At 38.0% G+C, this 26,668-nt stretch overlaps 2 protein-coding genes across 3 annotated transcripts; one reads left to right on the top strand and one right to left on the bottom strand.

Annotated features, from left to right (window-relative positions):
• The first annotated feature begins 11,114 nt into the window (after positions 1-11,114).
• LOC128862428 (diphosphoinositol polyphosphate phosphohydrolase 1) lies at positions 11,115-15,174 on the top strand. The gene is made up of 5 exons (XM_054101036.1): positions 11,115-11,801; positions 11,963-12,183; positions 14,011-14,109; positions 14,187-14,342; positions 14,419-15,174. Exons 3-5 carry the CDS (start codon positions 14,011-14,013, stop codon positions 14,653-14,655), a joined length of 492 nt encoding a protein of 163 aa, XP_053957011.1. The 5' UTR covers positions 11,115-11,801; positions 11,963-12,183; the 3' UTR covers positions 14,656-15,174.
• A 1,128-nt stretch (positions 15,175-16,302) lies between these two features.
• Positions 16,303-26,668, bottom strand: LOC128862426 (divergent protein kinase domain 1C). Of its 2 annotated transcripts, XM_054101034.1 has the most exons (7): positions 26,458-26,668; positions 25,780-26,271; positions 25,560-25,706; positions 25,345-25,482; positions 22,160-22,368; positions 17,495-17,629; positions 16,303-16,872 (listed from the first exon to the last, which is right to left on the bottom strand). In XM_054101034.1, exons 2-7 carry the CDS (start codon positions 25,927-25,929, stop codon positions 16,569-16,571), a joined length of 1,083 nt encoding a protein of 360 aa, XP_053957009.1. In that variant the 5' UTR covers positions 25,930-26,271; positions 26,458-26,668; the 3' UTR covers positions 16,303-16,568. The 2 variants fall into 2 exon arrangements, with proteins under 2 accessions (XP_053957009.1, XP_053957010.1); XM_054101035.1 differs by having other exon boundaries at positions 25,780-26,668.

Below are 26,668 nucleotides of genomic sequence, written 5' to 3' on the forward strand. Positions count from 1 at the left end.
CCGGAAATGTGGGCAAACAATTCTTGGATTTTGCATGATGATAACGCGCCATCGCACCGAGCCCAATTGTGCTTACTTTACCAATCACCAAGTCAATACCATCGTGCAAGCACCGTATTCACCTGATATGGCTCTGTGCGACTTCTTTTTGTTTCCCTATTTGAAGTTACCATTTCGTGGAAGAAGATTTCAGACGATAGAGGAAATCAAAGAGAATGCGACTACGGAGCTGAAGGCCCTCCCTTCGCCGGCCTACCCGGAGTGCATGGAGGACAGGGTCATATTTTGAAGGAGATAAAATAAATTTGCCTCAAATTTAACTCTGTTTTGTTTTAGTTAAACATTCCCGGTACTTTAAGATCTTAGGATGTGAATTTTATAGGTCCGGAAACAGATGGAAATCGCTAGGCGCTAAATCTGTTGAATAAGGTGGATGCGGTGAATGTTGCAAAAACTCTAACTTTAATTCAAAGATTCATGGGTTTTAGCCCTTGCCAAAATGCGCTTGTGACACGGTGCGTTGTCCTGATGAAAACGAATTTTGTTCTTTTCTAAAGTGGGTAAATATTTTTCCACGAAATTTTTCCTTCAGCTGGTCTAAAAGGTTATAATAATATTAAGAATTTATTATTTTCTCAGTTTACTAGTAATACACAAACTAAATTCCTTTTGCATCCCAAAAAACTGATGCCAAAACCTTCTTGGATATCGATCTGGACACGAACTCGTTTCGGAGCCGAAGAACCAGATTCACACCTCTCTTTAGCCTCTTGTTTTGATTTGGGATCATAAGGATATACCCAAGTCTCATCCATAGTGAGGAATCGACGCACAAAATTCACTTAATCCTTTCGCTCTAAATGTTGCTGATAAAGTCGCATTCGAATGTATTTTGGTTCCATTGTTAGCGAATGCGGCACCCATTGCGCACACAGCTTTCTGAAATCCAGTACTTGAGTCGAAATATTGCTTACACTGCCCAATGAGATACCTAGGGCTTCTACTAAATCTCTTTCAGTCAATCCACGATTTTCCAATACGATTTCCTGACTTTTCTATGGTTTCTGGTGTTGCTGGCGTTTTTGGACGTCCTTGACATGGATCATCTTCAAGGCGACCACGTTTAAGTTCAGCAAACCATCTTTCTACTGTACTAATTAATGGCGAAAAGTTCTTATACACTTTTTACATTCGTTCATAAATTTCCTTTGCTTTTAATATGTATATACCTATGAAATGAGACTTTCAGCTATTAGTCCATAGATGTCGCTAGGAGTATTTTTAAACCTTCCCAAATATCTTGTTTTTTTCGTCTGTTATCTGTTAACAATATTCAGTTCATTGTTTGTTACGTTTCAAGCAACAATGTTTTTTTGTCGCTCTTAAAAATGTCGAATTTCGTGCCTTCAAACTGCGATTTGCGGCCACCGTTGATTTTCTGTTATCAATTGAATAAAAACGCTTCTTAAGCTCATCAAATTCTTATAGAAGCTTATGGTGGGCAAGTAGAGCACAGTGCTTCAGGTGGTTTGAAAGTGGTGATTTTAGCATGGAGACCGAGGACCGTGGCCGACCACCGGAAAAGTTTGAGAACGCCGAATTGCAAGCATTGTTGGATGAAGATGATGGTCAAACGCAAGAAATGATGGCAGAGCAGTTGGGAGTGACCCAAAAACCATTTCCAAACGTTTGAAAGACATGGGCATGATTTTAAAGGTCGGAAGATGGGTGCCGCATGAACTGACTGAAAGGCAGCAAGAGAACCGAAAAACCACTAGTGAAATGCTGCTCTCCCGGTTCAAAAGAAAGTTTTTTTTTGCATCGAATCGTTGCGGGTGATGAAAAATGGGTGTAATTCTCCAATCCCAAGCGTAAACGATCGTATGGTCCGCCCGGCCACAAGCCAAAAACAACGGCCAAACCAAATCGCTTCGGCCGCAAGGCAATGCTGTGTGTTTTCTGGGATCAGCGTGGTATGATTTGGTACGAGCTATTAAAACCAGGTGAAACAGTTGACGGTGCACGCTACCAACGACAATTGGCCGATTTGAACAGCGCTCGTTATACACTGAAAACGCGCAGAATATGCCGATCGGCGTCACAAAGTAATTTTTCTGGATGATTTTCTTGATGACAATGCATCGCCAAATCGAACAAGAGCGACTCAGGAATTGGTGGAGACGTACTATTAGGAACCGCTGGTGCATGCGGCTTACTTACCAGACTTGGCGCCTTCCGATTATCATTTGTTTGCAGCGATGGGCCACGCACTTTCCGAGCAGCGCTTCAATTCTCACGAAGAAGCCAAAAAATGGCTCGATGATTGGTTTGCGACCAAAGACGGCCAATTTTTTTGGCGCGGCATCCACAAATTGCCTGAGAGATGGGAAAAATGTGTCGCTAGAGATGGCTATTACTTTGAAGATTGAATTTCTAACCATTTTTTGTTAATAAACGTTTGAAATTTAAAAAAAAATGTCTCATTTCATAGGTATCTACCTGTATATGAAGAGTGCACCAACATAACAAAAGACATTTTAAGCTGGTAGCGACGCCCTCTCTTAACGAAACGCAAAACTTATGCAAGCATTAAAGCGCAAGTTGACTGGATATGAATTTTTTAATTGAGTTCTAAGGGCCCATTTTTCAGTATTTCTTTAACGTCGTAAGCTTTTAAACAGAGTTTTATTCTGCGAAATTGCGCCTTTAAACTTAGTCTGCCTGGAAAGCAAGAAGCAATACTGATCCAAAAATATCGAGCAAACGCCTTCAAGCGCAACACCAAATTCGATAGAGATATGGAAATCAAACTGCAGCCACATTCATGAATCAAATGCCCATATCGAGCTGTGCTATCGTCAAACAAGTGTTGAAATGTCAATAAACGTGTCAACAACGCCAACATAAAGCAATGCCATACCGGACACATCACCACCGGCGTCAATGCGTTGCATGCACGAAATATTCCAGCTCGATCGCTGTTAAGCTGCAAACTTTGCTCTGCAACCATTTGAGGCAAATGAAATGAACTTCGCACGCGTTGCAAGTTTTTCCCATGAATGTGGAACACACTCGTGCACACGTGAATGTTGCAGTATGCGAACACACACACACACAAAGCACATAATGTTGTTGCACAAGCAGCAAAAACAAGTATCAACCAGCGACAGCAAAGACTAAACTTCACACACACACACAAGCACACCTGCATAGCAACAATAAAAAACAGAAATGTGGCTATCGAAATTGTTCAATTGTCCTCCCACATGAGCAGTGTTATGCAGAAAAGCACAAAAGCAACAACAATGCAACTGACAATCGAAAGGAGCACTTGCCACATACCGAAGCACTGCACACATACGCACACTCATTGCATACGCGGCACGGCACAGTGTCCGGTGTGTTACCGCATGCCATATGCCGCATTTTGTTGACTGCCATCCAAATCTAATCTGTGGCAAACATGACCAAGACACTTTTAGCGATATCAAGTGTTCAATATTCAAATTTTTCCCAAGTAGATGGCCAAGTATCGAGTTAGGCGCAACGTGCAACATGCACTTGCAACAACAATACTCACTGGCACTCTGTTGTTGTTATTATTGCGGACATGGTCTCAATTGTAGATCGAACGAGGTATTAAGTACGCATACCGTATCCGTGCGTCTGTCCGCCCGTCCGTCCATCGCCGGCTGCCCATTGTCTGTCGTCTGCACAGTTGTGGCGGGTGGGAGGCTTGCTTATCGTGTGTACGGGCCATTCCTTGCTGCACAGCGCAATGCAGCCAACACTTGCAACTTGCAACTCGCGGCGCGCAATGGTGTAATTTATGTTCATTACCTTTGAGGTCGTTCGTTACTCGCTGGCGCGCTAGATCGCTAAATCGCTGGCTACGATGCTGTTGTTGTTACTGTTGCATATGTATGTATGGAACTGCGGTAATATCGTGCAACGTGGCAACTGCGTTCTCAGCTGCACGCGTCGCCGATGTTGATGTTGTAGTTGTCGTTGCTATTTTCTTTATTGATATCAGTAAATTTAGATTTGAAGTGAATGCGCGCGCAAGGTGTCAAATGCTGAGTGTGGACACCGCCAACTGCAGCACACACACACACACACATACATGAATACATATGCAAGAGTCTCTGCCGCTGCGAGCCCAGAATGTGGTCACCAACGCTGCTGTCCATTGTAAGACAAAATCATGGCTCTATATGAATATATGTATGTATATATGTGTGTGTATATATGTATGCGTGCATGCATGCATGTGTGTGTGTATGTATGTATGTATATGTAACAACTGTATGTAACGCCGCCGTCCAATGCATCTACAGTAAATTATTTGAATTACTTAATTATGTAAGCGAAATCACGGCACTTGTGGAATGGAGTGCTCGTATGTGAGTGTGCTTATGCACGTGTGTGTACGAGTATGTGCACAAATGATATTTACCAATAAGACTTTATAGTGCACTTTATTGCCACAACCATAGCAACAACAAAATGCACATTAGCCGCCGCTCCAACAGCATCGCCAACAGCAGCAGCAATCTTTGGCGCAAATGGCTGCTTTTTCTTACACTTTGATATTTTTAATACAACAACAAAACAACAACAGCAACAATATTTGTCACTTTGCTGCAAGTCTAAGTTATTTGTTATTTATTTGGTTGGCCGGAAATATTGACACTACTGTTGGTCATTTATGAGCTAAAGAAAAAAGATTTGTATTGATTTTGTTTTAATCTTTTTTCGCTTTATCGCATTCGATTTACGGCCTGGGAATGTGGTTTGCTTTCCGCCGGGCTACAAATGCCAGCAAAAATATGTGGGCAGTGGGAAAGGTGGCTGGTTAATTGGGCCAATTTTAATGGAGTATCGATAATACGAAAAAAAAAAATATTAGCATTGCTTTCTCATTATTAATCACAAGGCAGCCTCAAATTCAACGAATTATTTTCATTATTTTATTTTATTTTAAATTTTGCGAATTTTAATATACCAGCGATAAATTTGGAGGTATCGGATTTTAAATTGCAATAAAAAAACAATTATGGTTATGTAGAACCATTCATTACATTTATTTTTTAAAGATAATCCCTTTTAAACTTTGGCCGCAACTGCGCCGTAATTCGGCCATCTGTAAAACCCAATTTTGAATGACTCGCTGGAGGGCTTCGTTCGATATACCTTTGATAATATTGACTTCCAATGCCTCAATAGAAATTGGTTTATCCGCAAAGCACTAAGACTTTGCATAACCACACAAATAAAAGTCCAAATGGGTGGATCACACGATCTTGGTGGCCAATCCACTGGTCCGAGACGAGAGATGAATTGCTTACCGAAACGACGACGCAGTAAATCCATTGTTTCACGGGCTGTGTGGCAAGTAACGCCTTTTTGGAACCAAATGTTATGAAAATCGCGGGCTTCAACTTTCGGCATCAAAACACAATTTTCTGAGGGATTTGTGGAGAAATAGTTATTGTAAAGTTTAATAAAGGGTTACCTAAAATCGGACTGCAGCCTTTTGTTGCACCGAGGAGGTAGAAAATATCCTAAGCTCAGCTTCATTCAATTGGTGGCGCCCCGCTGATGCTGTCCGATCGGGTGAAGTAACTGGGACTAATATGTATATGAAAGAAAACTAAGGCGGACGCCTAATATTAAGAAGATGATTAGGATGACACAATTGATTGCACAAGGTTGCAAGAGCGGTATTGTCAAGATTATCTAGCCTCTCGCCTAGAGTTACGTTCTAGAGCCCGCACTATTATAAAGTTAATTCAGGTCGATATCGCTGAAGAGCACACGTCGGTAAAGTATCTGGGGAGAGTCCAAAGGTCTGCCCTCATTGGGACCAGTGGGGACTTCGGGCTACTCCCACTTTGGCACTGACCCCTATGCTGTATGTGGTACCCACGTACGTCGCAGGCAGCATTTTCGCTGCACGTGCTACAGTCAAAATGAGAAGCTCGTGGTACAAGCCAGATTTAAAATACGGCCGCTCTACACATCCCCGTGGTCTGATTATTGCACATCTTCGCTGGGGCTGAGCGACCCCTTTTCCATTCATATTCCCTCGAGGGAAGTGCGAGGGGGTGCAGCAGTTGAAGGCAGGACATAGTAAATATGCTCACTGATGGCTGAAGTTAGACGGAAGGATTGGTGGGGAATCTCTTCGTGAAAAGCTTCCTACAATGCTCGAACAAAACCCTACCGGAACACTGGAGTACCCTCCAAAACGGCTACCTCGTTCAGTTTATCGTTTTCTTACTTGTGTATCTACTGCCATAGAAGTAAACATTTACTCTGACGGACAAAACACTAGTCGCGAAATGCATGGCTTGCCTTTCGACCGCATCCGCCTATTTTCAGGCTCATTTAAGTACATATTCAGAAGAGGATTGAGAGAAACTACTGGCTGGAGGACCTAGCTCCCGCGAAGTGGTTTCCCCGCGTATTGCGAGGAATGGAAACCTGTGATCTGCTCCTGGTAAGGTAGACTTCGCCTCAACTTAGCGCGTGCTGAGCAAGTACATGCACGCGAGATCCTTCTGAAGAAGTCGTTTAGTTTCGCTATACTAAGTCTGTAAAAAAATTATACATATATTTTCGTAAGCCAAATAAATACATATGTATGTACATATGTTGATGTGTGTTAGTTGCGCGCACCTGCCACAGCAAAAATATTGCAATTCGCTGAAAATGCTCAATAGTTCGCATGCGTTGTCAAAACCAACATGAAGCATACACACATTAACACGTGAAAAACCCGTAGTCTTGTAGTGTAAATTTCGTACTAATGGCTTTATTATTTCGTGCATTTTTTGTGTATTATTTGGAGAATCCCATACCTGGGAGTTTTAATTATGCTACCTATTGCATTTTTTCAATTTATGATATTAGCTACCATCTTTTTTTTGCACTCTGGTGTACTCGTATATGTACAGCTACTCGCATTTGCCATAGCAAACATATCACAATTCGCCAAAAAATCTCTATTTAGGAAATTGTCACATTTCATCCGAATTCTCTGGTTTAAGGTTGTGCCTAAATGTAGGCAACATTTCAGCTTCGAAATAAGTGGTCCCGTTGGGCAAGGCTTGCCACCAAATTCCACATTACATATAAATAAATTTAGGATATTTTTCCTAAAAGTACGTTCGCATATGCATTAATTACAAATAAATCCCCAAAATAATCTGCCCGTTCCCATATGGCAGATTACCTGTAAAATTGACAATCAGCTTTTGAAAGACCTTAGTCTTACTATGTACTATTTATATAAACAAATAAAATAAACTGAAATATAAACAATACTGTTGTGAAAGGTTTTACTTCATAGAAATTATTTTGGTGGAATATTTCGGTGTTTTTTGTTTATGTAATTATTATTAACAACAGCTATTTTAGAAGGAGAAGAATTAGCTAATTTAATTGCGCAATTGGCTGCTAATAATAAACAGTTGGAGGAAATCTGTAAACGACGTTTACTGACGTTTAAAAAAATTATGGCCGCAATACACATGCGAATTTCTATATTACATTTAATAATAAGTAATAGGTGGACAAAGCGTTTATGGAAATACGTTTTTTTTTCTTTTATATGAATGCATAATTAATAATACTTAACAAACCTTTTATTAGAATTATGACTACAAACCTGTTTTCTTTGCCGCCATTCATTTTATTTAGTTTTTACTTGGACATTTTCCTTTACACGCGTAAAAATAATGATCCATTACACAGAAAACACAAGGTTGTATGTCAAAATGTAAGGTTATCATTTGCCGTTACCTTGCTCATTGTCTTTACCTTGAATGAACTGCAAGCGAAAGCGCGGAACGAACGACAAAGCAAACAAAGCAAACGAACGGCAACGTTCGACATCTTGCTCTCTCCTACTTAAGTGAGCGTATATATGTATGTATATGCGCATATGTACATATATAAATTCACGTATTTGTATTTGCATATGCCATCTTTTTGATTATTATTAATTTGATTTACTTGAAGAATTTAAAATAAAACCAAGTTTGTTAATAATACCTGTTGTTTTAATGTTATTATTATTAATTTTTTTTATTATATATGAAGGAAAAAATGTATGGTAATATTTACCACATACCTTATAAGATATGTTGTATACTAATATATAATATGTATATAAACATGCATATACATATGTATACAATTTCGCGCAATTTTCAAAAAGAATAAATCTATATGTAAAGATGCATACAAATCATATGGACATATCAAATATACGAATCTATTCCGTACGCAAGCTAATGTGCTTGAACTGCACGCGAGAGCGCGGAGCGAACGACAAAGAGCACAATCGGCCCCCGCGTTCGGCAACGTTCGACATCTGGCTCTGTCCTACTTGAGTGAGCATACATAAATATGCATGTATATGCGCATACTATATGTATATAAATTCACATATTTGTATTTGCATATGCCTTCTTCCTGTGTGCATGATAATGAACCATTTCTCTGTTGAGAATAGGACGGTGATAGAAAAAGTAGGAAATGAAAGGGAGTGTTTCGAGTGTAATGTGTCTTGAAAAAGGCAAATCGATGATGGTGCCTCTTAGTGTTGTTGACTTATTAACGTCTGATGCACAATCGAAATTGAAGATATCTTTCATGAATTTGATAAATGTTTCGTCATTTTTCACGTTTGTGTAACTGTAACTTGACCAATTCCATTGCAATTCCATTTACCTCCTCCTCTATATCCATACAAAATATTAATCAAACAAATAAAATTAAAATTTTGTTTTGAAAATTGCAACCATTCCATCAATATTTTCTTATGACGTTGTCACGTTAAACTATCGTCAGTAAACCGACTTTACAGACACTTCTTTTTTTTTTATAATCTCAGAGTTTCTGAGAGAAATTTTGTATAGGAAATCTCGGTTTTTATTTATGGATTGGGAACTAAGCATGAAAAAGTAGATCATCTACTTAAATGTGGACGTATTATAAGATTATGGAATTTACTATACATTAATACTGAATATAAATGGTTTGACTTTTTTCATCCGGAGTGATCACAAGGAGAAAACGTAATTTTCCTATTTTTTTTTATTTTTTATACAATAATAAATTTGTAAGAAACCTCTTAAGACGGAGAGAGGAGCATACAAGAAGAAGGATTTTAAAAACTTGGACAAGAACATAAGATTTTGAACTGCTGGCTTACTTTTTCAGATATGTATTTAAATTTTAAGGAATTGAAGATTATATGTTTAACTTATCTTCTTTCACTTCCACATGTATGATATGCAATTATCGACTTCTATTGTATTAATTACTTGTTTTCGTGCACATTCTGCACCTTCCCGTACTTGTATAATATTTAGCTCTAATGTAGGTTTGAGAGAACACAAAAACTTGCCTATATCGTTGCATCGCTGCTTATATAGTTCTGCTCACATTTTCATAGCTGCGCTCTCAGCGAATTTGAAAGAACCAGCTGATTGGCTGCCGTAACCGAGGGTATCATAGTGAAACGATTCTTAGAGGTGTGGTCAAGATTTGACCGTTAACCGGCACTCAGCAGATTTGCAAGAATCAGACGATTAGCTGACGCCACATGGGTCGTGAAAGCGGTTCTTGGCGAAAAAGCTGAGATTGTGTTGGTGATATACGAGAAAATTAACACAACTCTTTCCCATTTTACTTTGTTGCTGTCTGAATAACGACTGATTGGACGACTGAGTGTGTGAATACGTGTGAAAAAAACGGCAGAATTCTGCTACCGAGTCCCCAATGTTTATGGGGGAAAAACTGCTGCCCAGTCCATCATGATTGGTGGTTGTGACAGCGGTTTGTTTACGAAAGCACTGAGATTGTGTTGGGGATATATGAAAAAATCAACACAGTCTCCTCTTATTTTACTGCGTTGCCTTTTGAACAGCGACTGATTGGACGAGTCTGTGAAATGAGCGACCAAAAGTTTGCTGTTAAGTCCCCGACGACGTGCCAGCCAAAGGTACTCTCACAGTTGTGTTTTGAATAACCGAACCTTGTAATCGAATATCCTTGCCCAGGCGCACTAATGCACATAACGGTTGCATATTTACCAAAATTCTCAAAACTATGAGAGGAGTCAATTTAGCCATGCCTGTTCCTCCCTTCGTTCGTGTCCAACAACTCGAAAAAATGTTAATATGTTTTAATAAAACTTGGTACACTTTGCCCAAGGTAGTTTAGTATTGAAAATGGAGGCTAACGGTCAAGTCGGGGGGTGACACACCTACTTTGGGGTATCTGCGCGCATACCGGCAACGGCTTAATAAAACTCGCACTTGATATTTTCCCATAAATGTAGCGACCTACAGTTTTGAGCCGACTCCGAACGGCAGATATTTTTTATAAGAAACTTTTTCGTGGCAGAAATACTCTCGGAGGTTTGTCGAGGGGCGAAAAAACGTTCTCTTCATTTTGGTGTTTCACGGCGTGGTCTCGTACTATGTTCTTCGTTTTCTCACACATCTCATCTACAATTATGGTAAGTCATAATTAATGACTCTTCAGTCTGGCATACCTGAATTCTATAAAACCTGGAATTATCCGATCGACATCAGCACCAGCGAGGTTCACAATGGAACAAAAGTGTAGCTAGGCAATATTTCAAACTTTATTTAATTGTAAAATAATTTGAACCACAAATATAAAAAATTAATGGCTTTTATTTCACCAAGAAGTTAAAAAGAATGCAATCCTTTTTTATGTATTTTAAAATTACTATTAGATTAAATTTGTATGGCTTTTATTTTCGCAAGAAGTTAAAAATAATGAAAACCGTGTTCAATTTTTTTTTAATATTTTTGTAAAATGATTTTGGTAATATTGTTAATAATTTAATAGTAATGTTGAAAAACTTCATTTTTAACAGTTTACACTTATTTGATGTAGTAGACATATTTATATTAATGGTATGCGATGGTTCATTGCCCGTGTAGACGTACGTTTAAAGTTGCTTCAGATGACAGTGAAGAATTCCTCAATAATTACTGTGGCAATTTCAGTGGATTTTTGTGACATTTGTCCAAGCAACGAACCGGTAAAGTCATTTTGACAGATTCCAATGCTTCCAAGCTAAATGGGTTGTCTAAGGTTGTCAAATTTAGTGGAATTTCTATATGTACTCTTTGCAATTGCCGTGTGAAAATTATTTGTCGGAAGAAATTGTGATTAAAGTAGAAAATTAATTTTCTGCGTCGTCAACGAGCAGAAAATTTGAAAGATTAACTAATAGTACGAATAAGAGTGCAGCCGCCGTTAGCGACGCAGCACCCGCAATCGTATGCCAGTGAGAAAGATGGGAAGCAGGTGTCCAAGAATAAGTAGATAAGCAACGTCTGGAAGCAAAATTTTTGCTTAACGACGCAGACAAAGGAAAGGCAACAATAATAACATAAGCAACTACACCCGTGAAGGAAAATATCACTCGCCAAGTAGACAGCCGACAGCAGAGCTGTGACGACGACGACAACGGCGACGACGTCGACTTACAAATAACAACAAGAACAACACCTACAATAGCAGCAGTTTAGCAAAGACAACCTGCCTGCAAAAGGCATACATGCAAAACAGCAAAAAATACACAAAAATGCTCATATTGCAAAGCTAAATACCACTTTGCCACTTTTTGCATTATTTAAAACTTTCGTACGTCGTTTTTTAATACTTCCTGTGCCTCTTCTAATTGCACTCAGCTTACCGTCAACTGAGTACGGCATACCACCTATCGACCAACCAAGCGGTCGACCTACGTAAGTATCAATCAGTAAAAAACGAGCATGACGAGTGCAACGCCCACCCATTGGGGGCGCTATCAACTGTTTCCACAATTTGCTTACTTTGTTTATATTTTGTATTTAATATTTTTGCGTGCTCGCATTCGTTAATGACCACTTTCCTTTATTTCTTGCAGTTGCGATTACTTGGCGAATACTAATACATTCACTCTGTGGCAAGATATTCGCTTTTAAGCATAATAAATAACTATTTTGGAACATTCTTTTTCACAACTATCTTCAAGTTTGGTACCTGCGAATTTTCTCAGTACTGCCACGCGTTTTTGGACAGCTTCTACAACTACGAGTTTGCGGATTTAATTTTTTTAGCCGAATACAGGATACAATTTAGTTAAAGGTATGCAAATAATTTTTCCAGCAACAGGAATCCAACAACAATACAGTGCCACTGTGAAAAAAAATTTTATAAATATCAGCATATCAGAAAGCGAAAATTATTAAATACTCCGTGCATATGCATGTATATATGCACAAATAATATAGCGGATGGCGGTACAGTCTGCGACAAAACGATAGCACCGCCACATTTAGAGCCGTTTTGACTAGTTTTCTTTTGTTAATTTGAGTGCAAGTCTTCCAAAAAAAAAAAAAAAAACACTTAATTCCAAATTTAAAATTTTACACAAAAATTGGAAAAATTCCAAAAACTTTCATCACAATCGATTTTTTTTAGTTGATGGTGTTATGTTTAGTATTATGTCTGCAAAATAAGTTTTTATTTGAAGTAAGTGCAGAGAAAGTGAGCTTAAAAAGTTATAAAAACCAACTGGATCTTTTAGCAACGTCAAACTTGCACTTTATTGTAACAAAATTTAAAAAGCCCAAAAGATTTGAGGAACAACATCAAGACGCACGCCACAAATAGGAAGCCAAACACACACAAATACGCGCAAGAAAAAAAGAGAAAAAAATACTAATATTAATAAAAAAAAGTTGGGTTATATTGGCTGCCGAAGCCACACAGAGGATATCTTGCTCCATAACGATAGCAGCTCAGAGCACTTTTTTCCCAATAGGCTGCATAGGAAAATGTGTCACGCAATTCTAATGATGCAGCGATGACCATCATAGCCGAATGGTTTGGTGCGTGAATACCGCGCACCTACGCACTGCATTTCCATGCATGAACATCAAATAATAAACAAAGTTTTTTCTAATAGCGGTGGCCCCTCGGCAGGTAATGGCAAACCCTCGAGTGTATTGTCGTGCCATGAAAAAGTTCCTCATAAAAACCATTTGGCGTGCGGAGTTGGCTTAAAACTGTAGATCCCTTCATTTGTGGAACAACAACAAGACGCACGACGCAAATAGGTGGAGAAGTTCGGCCAAACACCTAACAGAAGTGTGCGCCTCAATTATTTACTTTTATTTGTATAAAGTTTGGAATTTGGATTAATTTTGCTTTTGTTAAACCGACTTAGGTAGACTTTTATAAAAAAATGACTAACATTCAAAAACACAAAGAAAAAGTAATCAAAACTGGTGGATGTATTGAGGTGCTACAGTTTTTCAACGGGCTGTAAGTCACGTGCGTTTTATTGCAGCGTCAATACAAAATTAATTAATTAAACACACAAAAGCAGAGGTCAGCTCTTATCGCCGTGGAAGCAAAATTTATATATTTACACGCGAAGGTACTCGAGGGCATGACTTGCTGATCTTCGGAAGCCGGTTGTTTGGTTGTTTACAAATTGTTAAATTAGCAGATTTTCGTACAAATTAATGTGAGCGCTGTAAGGCACAGGCTCGAAAGGCTATTAGTACATTTTACGGCAGGTAAATATTTTCTTGTTTATATTTGGCAAGAAGTGTTTGCGCATGAAATACATCTACATACATGCAATGTATGTGTGTATGTAGCTATGCCCGCATGAAATATAGAATGAATTAAATACTGATTGACCATATTTTTGCTCAGTGTTATCAAAAAATTCCCCAAGTCTTTAAAATGTACTAGCGCCATAAATTTTGAGCTGCCGAATGCAATATAAATATGTTTTGCGTACAACAACAATGCCAGTGTGTGATAAGCGAATTATGTAATTTCAAAAGTTATCATTAAAATCCGTGACAAGTGACACACACACAAATAAAGTAAAGTTCTTTTTGAACTAAAAGCTGCACATAAATTTTTGTTAATTACTACCAAAATTCTAAATTTCAGATGGTCAAGGAGAAGCCTAATTCTACACGAATTTACGATAAGGATGGCTTTCGCCGTCGTGCCGCTTGCATTTGTGTGCGTTCTGATGCAGAAGCAGAGGTGATACAATCGAATTACAAACAGCTCGCATGTAGCGCATTTATACTCATGGCTTATTTATTTCGATCTGTTTGTAGGTTCTGCTGGTAACCTCTTCGCGTCGCCCGGAATTGTGGATCGTGCCAGGCGGCGGTGTTGAACCCGAAGAAGAACCTTCGGTAACGGCTGTGCGTGAGGTGCTTGAAGAGGCCGGCGTTATTGGTAAGCTTGGCCGCTGCTTGGGTGTGTTTGAGGTGAGTATATGGCAAGTTCAGTTGAGTACTATGAAATAGTTTTAAAAATGTGTGTGTATATATATTTTTCTTGAAGAATCGTGAACATATGCATCGCACCGAAGTGTTTGTAATGACTGTCACCAATGAGCTGGAAGAGTGGGAAGATTCGCGTAGCATTGGACGTAAACGTCAGTGGTTTTCAATTGACGATGCGCTCACTCAATTGGCACTACACAAACCGACACAACGACACTATTTAATGCAATTACGGCATTCGAAGTATAATACGACCACTTCGAGCACACCGCCAGTCTCTCCCACAGAAACATAAGGATAAATGAGATACTGTCACACTCACACACAAGCGTAGATGCAGTGCAACTACATACGATTACGTTGGCCGCGACACGTGGATCGTAGACTTAAGCGACAAACACACACACATACACACCCATGCACACATATACATAGATATAAAATACATTCATAACAAGGTGCTTGCACGCCACCTATCGCGCTGTTAGACAAACTGCAAATCTTGATTCACCATAATACACTTGGAGTACCAATTCTTTGCGCGTTCGCACCCCATTCACGACAATATACTATAGATTTACTTTTACAAATGGAAACGTATTCAAGCACACCTATACACACACACACATTAATTATGAAGTAAAGTGAAATTATAATATGCAATATCATTTTAAGTTAAATTTTGTTCGAAATAGGCAGACGTCTATAGACTTTTTTTTAAATTATGCTCCACATCAATAAGCCACGTTCATTAATAACATTAAGATCTTTTGTAATGCTGTAATAAAGTCTGTAATGATTAAGTTAAACAAAATGTGAAATGAAAAGAATTAATTGAACATTTTCTGATAAATAGTGCAGAAATCGAAACTACATATGAATGCAAACTCTATTGTTGACTTTAACTGGAACGCATATCCGGTACAGAGGGAACTCGAAATTTCGCGCAGAACACATAATTATATACATACAAATATTTTCATATGATACGAAGAAATTTCTGCAACTCAAAAAAAGTTTAACTACAAACTTTGAAAAAATTGCACATTTTTGTAAATTTCTACTTAGATTTTCTACTATTTTATAATTTAAATGAAACGAAATGAAATAAGATGCTTATATGTAACTACTTACTATTGTAACGTACATTGAAATTGCGCCAAACTGCTTTTTGCGGAAGCAATGACATTGATGAAATTATGTAATCAAAATTCTAAAAACAAACAAAAATATGAAAAAGTATCTAATGATGAAAACAATGTAAGTAACCGTAACTAAAACGGTTGCCTCAAACATGTGAAAGTCCGTATACAATTTGTGAGCTGTTTGTAGATATTTGATTTTCCGAAGATTTTTTTCTTTTTTTTTCGTTTACATTTTGACATTTACTGCACCAGTTGCCTTCCGTATTGAATAGATTGCCTGTATGTTAGTATCCGCAGTATACCCGCCCGCTCATTAGACAACAACCTACGTGTGCTTTTTCCCGTAAACACTTTAGTCTCATTCTTACACCAAAAGAAATACTACAATATTCGGGCATTGGTTGTTGGACATAACTTCATACCGGCTGCATTTCATTATTTTGCTACTGTAGATCATAGAAAATTCGTGGGAAATTTACTTTTTAAAGTATTTAAAACACGATTTAATCAACTAATCGCAGTCACTGACATTGTTAAGGAAGGAAAAGTAATTTCTAATTTAAATGTAAAGAGTAAATTATAAATAATAAAATAAAAGCAAAAACCTTTTAAATATTGCAAAATAAAAATATAATAAAATTAATAAGAAAAATAATAGCATTAACTTAAATGATGATAATATTAGTAACAACAATAACAATATAATAATAATAAAAATAAATTATAAGACAAAAATTACTGTTATTTCAAAACAAACAAAAAACACAAAATAAAAATAAAAATAAAAAAACAAGCAAACGAAAAACAAAAAGATTTATTGTGAATGTAAAGCCAGAAATAATAAAAATGATAGAAATATGACGCTCGCTTTATTTTTTCTACAATCATTTAATTTCCATGTAAATTTTTTATTTTTATGTAAATAAAGTAACATTGGCGATTTTGGAGCTTTATAAAACTTTTGCAATATATAATTTGTACGTACGTATGTATATGTGTATGCCACCGATTGGTTTTTATAAAAATGTAAAGACTATGCCACTTTGGATCACCGCATCCCATTTTACCATTTATTGCGATCCTTTGACATTGAATGCAAGCACCTATCTTCATAGAGTCGCAAAACATGCGTCGTTGGCCGCATTTTCAGTTCTGTGAAATGTTGCAGATTGGCCCTAACAAAATCACACAAAACCTCCAAATTATCATTCGTTTGTGCGCCGTTGCAGATGTGCTTCTGTTTGTCGCAACTGCCGCGGCATTGATGCCAGTCACAATCGCTATCGCGCCAGCAACTTTTACCGCTCGCCAGGCGTCTATTCACTTGACTCTCCAGTTGTATATAATCCGCATTTAAGGCTTTAAATCTATTAAAAAAACAGAGGTTTTTTAAATTTACAAAATTTTACAAAAAAAATTTACAAATTTACAAAAAAAAATATTTTAAGGGTTAGGGGTAGTCAGAGTTTTCAAAAAAAATTGATTTGTTTGCATTTTCTTAAAGTATGTATAATATCTTAAAAATATTGTGTGAAAGTGTGAATTCGTGTGAAATACTCCTATTGTGTGAATCCGACAAATACTTTTCGAGTTATTCAACAATTAACAAAAGGCGCTCGGGCGCTCCGTAGCGGATAGCAAAACTTTAAATGCGTGTTTCTCAAAACTATGTTTTTTGAACTGGTGATCACTGTAACTTAAAAACCGCTTGGTAGATTTGAATAAAATATATACTGCTTTTGAAAAAACACGTGCCTGATCCAAGGTTTTTTTTTTTTTAATTCCGATTTTTTTGTAAATTCCGATCTTTTTTTTTTAATTCCGATTTTTTTTTTAACAATTAACTGTCGCTCTTTTCTCGAAAATCTGAAAAATTATTCCTAAGGCCGCCACATTCTTAATTTTCAAAAAAAAAAGCTTCGATCAGGCTTATTGAAAATCATCATTTTTTCGGGCCTCTGACTACCCATAACCCCTTAAACACTTCACCTTAAATTTGAAGTTAAACCAAATTGGTGTAAATTAACTTTACAGATTTTTAAAGGATCCGGCCGAACCATGTCCAAACGCGCTATATAATCTAAGAGCCGCTTGAAGAGCATTTGTTGCGGCGCATCGCCCAAGCTGCAATGAAAATAAGTAGTGCCGGATAATAAGTACAATAATAATACAGTTTTTAAATTTCACAAAAATAAGTTCACATCTATGAATGTCACTAAACGGGTGGCTGCCATGGTTTTTGAGGGTTTAAAGTTCATAGTTATTTTATTGTTTCTAACTCTCGAAAACTTAAGGGGTTATATACAGTTAGAATTTTCAAAAAAACGATTTTTTTAAACTTTATTTTCTTAATGTACATATATTTAAGAATAAATAAAAAAATAAATAATTGGCGCGTACACTTCTGTTAGGTGTTTGGCCGAGCTCCTCCTCCTATTTGTGGTGTGCGTGTTGATGTTGTTCCACAAATGGAGGGATCTACAGTTTTTAGCCCACTCCGAACGGCAAATATTTTTATGAGGAGCTTTTTCATGGCAGAAATACACTCGGAGGTTTGCCATTGCCTATCGAGGGGCGACCGCTATTAGAAAAATGTTTTTATTAATTTTGCTTTCACCGAGATTCGAACCAACGACCTCTCTGTGAATTCCGAATGGTAATCACGCACCAACCCATTCGGCTACGGCGGCCGCCTTTAAGAATTCACACAGAAAATCTAATATCGTTCCGGTGAATATTTTCGGAGTTACACGCAAATTTGAAAAGGCGTTTCAGAGCGCTTGAAAGTGCTTTTAAAACTTTAAACGCGTTTTTATCAAAATGGGGTTTTCGAAGTCGGTGACCAACATTACTCGAAAACGGCTAAACCGATTCGTCTCAAATTTTAAGACGAGCTTCTAAATATATTCTTTAGTAATTAATCGAAAATTTTTTAAGGTAGAATTTTGGTCAAAAATCATTTTTTTTTTGTTGAGAAACCACCATTTTGGCAAACAAATTTATTGTGCTTATTACTTCGACTAATTACTAGATTCAACATTACTTTAACGAAATCTGTTTGGTTTTTTAATTTCAGAGGATCCAGTTCAGAGATATAGCGGTCACCGCAAAACGTCTTTTTTGAGAGGAAATCTCGGAGATCAACTGTGGCTCCTTTCCACATAAATATTTTTACTAATATTAAGTCTTAAAATACAGTTAAAAGATGACATAATATGTGTATAAATTTGTAGGTCAATAAATTTAAAAGTTTTCTCAGAAAAAATTCTGGAAAATTAGCTTTTGTCGGCCTTCTAACTGTATATAACCCCTTAAAAGAAATACAAAAAGTAAGGCAGAGCTAAATTCGGTCCGTTCCGAGTTTTATATACCCGGCACATTTCAGTAAAATTTAATTTGGGCTGACTGTTAATTTCTGGCATCAAACAAACTCATGGAGATAGAGAGTTATGGGGTGCAGTCGAGCTGTGATAATTGCGGCAGTGTTAATTTTTATCAGATATCATCACGTTATGTCTCATAATTGCCAACAGCAGAACAGTGTCAAGTTAACTCAGTAAAATGTTGACAATCAGCTCATCATCAAGCTAATCAAATCCAGTATAAAAGTATTCACTGCGGAGTAGAAGTGGCAGAGGAGAAGTAGGTTTCTATTTAATAAATACAATTTTGGAGTTTTTAGCGCGAAATTAAGTTCACATAGAACGAAGTTATTGGTCCAGGTTTTCATATTTTCAAACAACACGTTCGGCACGAAATAATTTCTGCAATATTTCGGCAGCTAATATTGTCGAGTATCAGCAATAGGCCGTCAGAAAAGTAGCGCAGTCCCAATATTTCTGTAATTATTGAGTGCGGCGTCCATACCCATGCCTTGTAACATAATATAAAAGGTGGGCATAGTCTGTAGCAAAGTTAAACAAAAATTTGACTCGCATCGTGTTTTGAGGGTCTTCCTTTTAACCAATGAGTAATTTTGATTTATTTATAACTAGACACGACGCTTTTTTCTTTGTGATGAAAAATCAATGCATCCATTGCTTATGTGTCGTCTGAACACCGACTGATTGGAAGACTGATAGTAATTAACTAACCCCACTTGACACATTTTGTTTTCATATCATTCGTCTTTCTCTCTCTCTCTCTGTCAAATATCGGTCGACGTACCAGCCAAAGTTACTCTCACATGTTCGGATGACCAAATCGTGTAATCTATCAGCCTGTATCATGAAATAATCCTTATGCATTTTTGAAGGATGATGCAGAAGTGGTAGACTCGGGGTTGCTCCGGAAATGTAAATCAGCTGTCTGGAGCGACCGACTTAGCGGAACATCAATCACCCATCGAAAATGAAGAACTTCATCTGTTGTTGTTGTAGCTTACTTAGCAGGTTTGCCAGTGAGATGTAGTACCCGGTCGACTTCCTCTAACTCATCCAACGGTAGACCCAGAAAATCTGCTGTTTTGACAGGTTGGTTCCAGAGGTAGACGGGTGTAGGTGAGTAATTTCATAGGGCATGCGAATAGGTGGCTAGTGTCGTGCGGTGTGCCTTTACATGCTGGACATATATCGGGTTTGTCCGGGTCGATTCTGAATAAGAAGTTTAACCTACTAAAACGAGGCAGGTGAAGCTCTCCAATAGGTCTCTCTGCAATAGGTGGTGGTTGGATTCCGATAACGGCATTCACAGGGCGGAAGTTTAGGAAGGAGGTAAGAGTCTCCCGATGAATGTCGTTTAATATTTGTCTGTATACTATCCGGTCCAGTAGTTTTAATTAGGTTTTATCCGGGATCTCATCAGTGCAGTTGAAGAGATGTCTCCTGACGTGCCTGGGAGAAGACTCAGGCTTCTAGCGAATGTCTGCAAGGATGATACTTTCGATAGCACCCTTGAAAAAATTGAATGCTCAGCAAGCGATTCTGTTGGGCTCCTTTGCTGGGAGCATTGGTGTCTCATTATGAAGGTGTTACACGGGGGGCATCAGCATGTCTGGAGCTTTGTCCACTACCAGGCAACCAGGCAGGCACAGCATGATTTCGAACCGGCTGGCCAATTGCTTTAAATGTCGCCAGCAACATTTCTTTGCCTTCCGCCCGAGTAATTTGCCGCATGCTGGCAAGCGATCTGAAGACCTTGACGCGGTTTTGGACCTTAGTAGCAATTGGACTTGTATGCGCTGAAAAGGAGAGGCAATACTTCATCTGTCGCGTTAGACGAGTATAACAGACTTCTCTGGTAACATACCGTCGAAACAGCTTGTTTCTTGAGCCCACCGTTAAACGACATCGGCGAGGACAACTGCTATTACAAGAAAAGCATCGGATGGACTTGACCAAGAAAGAAGAATGTACTGATTCGATTGAATTGGAATGGTTGATAAGTTAAGCTTTATGAGTTCTGGGTGTAATACTACAGGATGTATAAAAAATGTTTGGCCCACTTGTTAAACATACAACTTTGTAGGTAGTTGGTTTGCCTTTGGACATTCTGAAATTACCCTGAGCCTGGCCACTCATAATCAGGTCTCATCGATTTGGGTACCAGGACATGAGGAACTCGAAGGAAACGAGAAGACAGACTTTTATGCCAAAAAAGGGGCAGAAGGGCTTTTTATTGGCCCAATCCCATTTTTCGGATTTAACAAAAATAATATAAAACAGGAAATCAAAAAATGGATCCAAATAAAAATCATCGCACACTGAAACGGCACAAGCGGCCTTAATCACTCCAAAAAGTTTGTCAACTTCAATGCCAACAGAGCAAAATCTGCTCTAACCCTAAATAAAAAGGGCCCCAGATTACTCCGTGGAGCACTTACAGGTCACTTTTCCTGTAATAAGCACGTTAACATAATAGGAGTATCTAGTACATTATTATGCAGGTTCTGCTGTGATGAAGAGGAGTCTATGGAACACTTAATTCCCAACCAACAATCAGGCATTAGGCCACAGGAGACACCGAATTCTGGGCTCGTACCTACTAGACGAGGAAGACCTACAATTGCTCCCTACTAAGGAGCTGGTTCGACTCCTCGGTATACTACATAAATAATTATAATTAAGTAATTAGGGGTGCACAATATATCAATCTGGTCGCAGTGCATAAAGGCCTTAGCCTAACCCGTACAACCATTACCATTAGCCTGAGCCTGAGCCTATTAACTGAGCCTGAGCTGACTAACTCCACTTCACAAGGGGCTGACAGCAGACATTTCTTCGTTGGGGAAGCCACCGACTTACCGCCGTTTGTACACCGCTGTCTCTCCTAAACTTCCGTTTTTAAATCAGACTGAGTGTTGCTAGTTGACGTCCATTCATTGTCAGTTTTCATCCAGTGCCTAATTAACGATTCTTGTGAAAGTCCTCTGTCTATTTTGTCCACGTTAACTCCGCAAATACCATGTTGATATTTTATAGAGGCATCCCTAGGAGCATAAATGTTCACTCAAAAATTGATGGAGGAAAAATCCACCTTGTTATGTCACCTATTTATACAGATTGAAGGCTTTGGGATACATCGGAATGCAAAACAACTTTGCCGGTATTGCCCCAAGAGTTTTTCTACACGGGTGTACTTACTCTTCTTTCTATAGAAAAGTGTTAAAAAATCTAAATGTGTATGTAGATATGTACCTACTCGAGTGATACTTACAAATATCGTGTGAAAAAGTTGCGCATTTCTGTTGTCTTCAAATACTCCACAGCATAATAAGGACCGCATGTGCCCAGTATTGTGGGAAATAGTTCTTCATCTTCGAACAATTTACTCATCAAATAGTTATGGTCCTTGAAAAGCTGATAGAAATTCAGCATTTGATCCTTATTATTCCTATCGATTTCTTCCTTAATTAAAAAACTTAGCTGTCATGAAAAATTGTAAGAAAAATGATTAGTTAACGTGTAAAGTTGCTTTCAGACTGCAGATAGTAGAGATATTTTTTCTTATATTCTTTAGAAACGTCGATTACATATGGTTTTTGCTTATTCGGTGCACCATCTGATAAAACTTTAAGTCAAAAACATATATTATTAAGATGGCGCATAAAATTAAAGGAAACAAAATCAGTACATATCGACTTTATTCAAACGAGGAAGTCATCGCCGAGTCAGAGGCGCATTTTCTAGAGTTCGACAATTCAAAAAATGGCCATAGCGTTGGGAGAAGTGTAGTTTTCTAAAAGGGAACTGTGGTGAAAAAGAAAAAAAAAAATTTGAAAAACACAAGTACTTATTTAGCCCTCCTCGTAATACTAACCAGTTACAATGAAAAAAATAATAATAAACTCTAGAATCTTACATAGAGTAATGTACTATCAAAATAGGGTTAGATTTCTGAAACCACCAAACCTGGGCGGGTAAAAGTGGAATAGTCTGCTTCACAATCACTCTTGGTTAAAGTCAACTAAAAGTCTTGCACTTTTGAGTCCATCAACATAGCATTAGATGACCTTCAGACCAAAATCATCCAGTGTACTAGTTTAGGGTACCAAAAGGGTACCGTGGACGTTTTCATACAATGGCCAAAATATACTCGTACCAAAAAAGGTCTAAAATGGACTCGCACAAAGCTCGATTAATTGGAGAACTAGCACTGTAAAGCGTTTCATATAGGCCTATGCGAAAAGTATCGAAACTGCGAAGGTTTTTCTATATGAAACATTAAATCAATTAATCCCCGAAGGAACGAGCACTAACTTTTACCCGAAAGGATGTCGAGAAGTAAAGAAGATGTCAAAAGGGATCTTCTGATATTTAATGATGATAAGCCAATGAATTGGCAAGAGTTTTAAGATGGAATAGGTTCAGAAAAATTTAAGGAGTGGAAAGCAAAACGTAGTAATATAAATATGCGTTTCCAGTAACGTAGAACTGACTAACGCGGGAATCCATTGGTCAATGTGGACGACTTTTGCATTGAAGGTTTTCTAAATAGGAGTACAGTCAGATTTGAAACAGCGAAGGAGTTGCTGCGCTTGGCCGAAAGCGGTCAATTTCCGAACATTGTGTTTCCTGACGAGAAAATTTTTCAAATTGAGCAATTCGTATACTCCCAAAACGACAGGGTTTATTCGAGCGACTGTTCATACGAGAATTTGAGTCATCTATTGGCCAACAGGAGATGGTAATGGTTTGAGTCGCTGTTACCGAAGATGGGCGCTTTCCAATCGATTTCATTGAGCCTGGCGTTAAGATAAATGCGATATATTATCGGGAAAGTATTCTGGAGGTTGCTTTGAAATCATGGGCAGGTAAACATTTCGGTGGCAGACCATGGACGTTTCAATAGGACTCGGCACCATCTCACAAAGCTCGAGGGAACCACGAATGGCTAACAAACAACGTTCCGAACTTCATAACGTCAACACAATGGCTCTGAAACTCACCAGACGTGAATCCGATGGATTATTCTCTTTGAGCCATTTTGGAGAGCAAGACCCGAACTAAAAGATTCACCAGTCCCGAGTCGTTCAAAAAAGCCATTGTCCGCGAGAGAGCAAAAATACCTGCAAGTCTCATTCGGGCAGCTTTCGATTCGATTCTGGACCGTCTCAAACCCATAGTCAAGTTAAAAGGTGGTCATATCGAGCACAAGTAAACTGTTTCTTAAGTTTGTATTATTTTCGCACATTTTTTACTTTGAATTGAATAAAAGTAATTTTCGAAACTAATGGCCTTTTTAATTGGTTACACTTCTAGTAGCGGACCCAGTATTTATTATTTTTTATTTCAAAAGGTGGTACCTGTTTTCGAGGCTTTAAAAAATCGATTTTTTTTTTGTTTAAATGTCTTCCCAAACTATCCAAGAATGTGTCCTCAAAATTTCAGAAGCAAATTCAAAATATTTTCGGAGTTACAGAAGAAATTGTGAGCCAGCGTCGAGCAGGTATACGAGCGGCCGCCGGATCGCTCCAAGTGCAATTTTTTTTTTTTTTTTTTTGCGATTTTTCCTAATTGGAGGGAAAGATAGGGGAAAAGTTAAACGTCCTATCGAAACGAGATAACATTGATTGTATTCGGAATTAAATTCTCTTCTAGTTGAACCTTAAGAAAGTTATGATTAACCCACTTTTTAAACAATCAATTTGTTTTTTCAAAAAAATGAAATTTTTTATGATTATAGAAAAATTGTTGAATTTCTCACTTTTTGTTTAATTTTCTTGGTATAACTAGAAGCTATACTATACCAAAATAAAAAACTTTTTGGGTTTTTGGTTTCAGATGAAAATTGCGACCTGCATCTTTCCCGCCGCACGACACATGCACACTCGAGACGCCTCGGCAAAATGCTTGTATCAGGCATAATATGACATATATTTTAATGAAATAATTTGAGAAGGCTGTTGAAATATATAACTATAAAACGTGAGAGTTACGTTTCAATCGAACATTTCTTTCCTTCCCAAAAAAATCCACGAAAAAATCGATTTTTTGAAGCCTCTAAAGCAGGCTCCCCTGAACAAATTTTCAATTTTTGAGATTTTTCCCGCCAACAATTTAATGCAAATGCTTACTATTTTTGCGGTCGTATACTGTTTTTGTTATTTTTCTCTTCGAGAGCGAACTCTAAGAAGTTGAATTACTGAATAATTTTTATATGAACAAACCTGATATAACAAAGAGGGAGAGTTTCAAACACCATTTCATGCTCTAATTGGATGCTGGCCTAAATATGTATTTCTTTGGCGCTATTATCAATCAAACGGGCTGCACTACTAATCACTGTGTGGGAATAACTAGCGCCTCGGATAGTGCAATGGTTCACCAAACCACTTGACGGTTGCACAAATTAATAAAGATAACTTTAAACGCTTCATTTATTATTTACTAAATACTTGCCGTGTTCTCTTCCAGCGTTACATTGTAGTTAACCAAAAGGTGCATTTTGATAATATGATGAAAGTCCTCAAGTTTCGGGTAATTCAGTTTGCCTGATTTGCTTCTCCATGCCAGGTCGTTATCCATTTCTTTGGCTCGCTAAATTAAAAGTGATGAATGCAGCATTTCTATGTCACGAATTGTCTTCTAAAGTTTGCGTTAAAGTTAAGTCTCACCCTGAACTCGATGATATTTCCATTCTTCTGGGCAGTGAATCGAAATGGAGAGATTGCGCCGCATTTGATGTTCACAAAAGGCGACGATTTCTTGCAAAGTTCCTCACACAGTGAACCGTTATACATCCCGTTTTTGTACATCATACACTACGGAACAGAGAATGTACTATGTACATAGCATTTTTGAATCAAAAACTCCGTGCGAGGCATTTTCACTTACAATTTTCTTAATTCTTTTTTCCCTTAAAGCACTAGAGCAAAAATAAAGAGATGTGAACACGACGCCAGCCAGCACAAGCAACACTATGAGCACAACATAACACGGAAATTGCATGCGCCGCAATCTACGTCTGATGGATGTGAAGAGCATTCTGGAGATGTTTTCTGTTGTACACTCAGGCAATTACTTTCGAAGAGTATTATTTGTGCAGAAATCACTGGTTTGTTTACCCTTTCATATCTATGAAATGTTTTATGCAATTTTCGTTTACCGCCGTTTTTGTCGCACGGAATACGGAAGCAAATATTTTCCCACTTTGTTTGTATATATTTTGGCAACGTCAACACACACTGCGCCACTAAAAGCTGGAGAGTGCTAGCACAGGCTGCAGCGGGTCTGGCGGTGAACGCGTACGTATGTTTTGACATATGTGGGACATGCGCAGAAGCTCCAAAGGCCGTTATGTGCTCCTCTTTTAAGAGTTTAAATCACCTTTACGAGCAGAAAAATACTTAGTTAAAAAATTAAGTTTTTTTTCGCAGCTTTTAAAAATTTAAAATCTTTTCCAGGTTCCAGGTTCATGACTAAAACACTTGCGCAAATGTTTGGTCTCGTGAGCCAAATGATCTTCATAATCTTCAGGGACTAGCACAATTGGCACTTTTTATAAAAACTCACGCAAAAGATAATTTTCGTTTAACAAACAAAAACTTTTCTTAATAATTAAAATTATTAAGTTAAAATCTTTACAACACTTAAACTTAATTTTTAGTATCACAACTTTCTTGCACGGCTCATATGGCCTCTGGTGACGCTCCAGCATGCTTGTCCAGCAGGTTTATATGTGTGCGTGTCGGGTGACACTCGTGCTTGCTTCGTGTCACACATA

This window comes from Anastrepha ludens, chromosome 4 (genome assembly GCF_028408465.1).
Source record: "Anastrepha ludens isolate Willacy chromosome 4, idAnaLude1.1, whole genome shotgun sequence".
Lineage (NCBI taxonomy): Eukaryota > Metazoa > Arthropoda > Insecta > Diptera > Tephritidae > Anastrepha > Anastrepha ludens.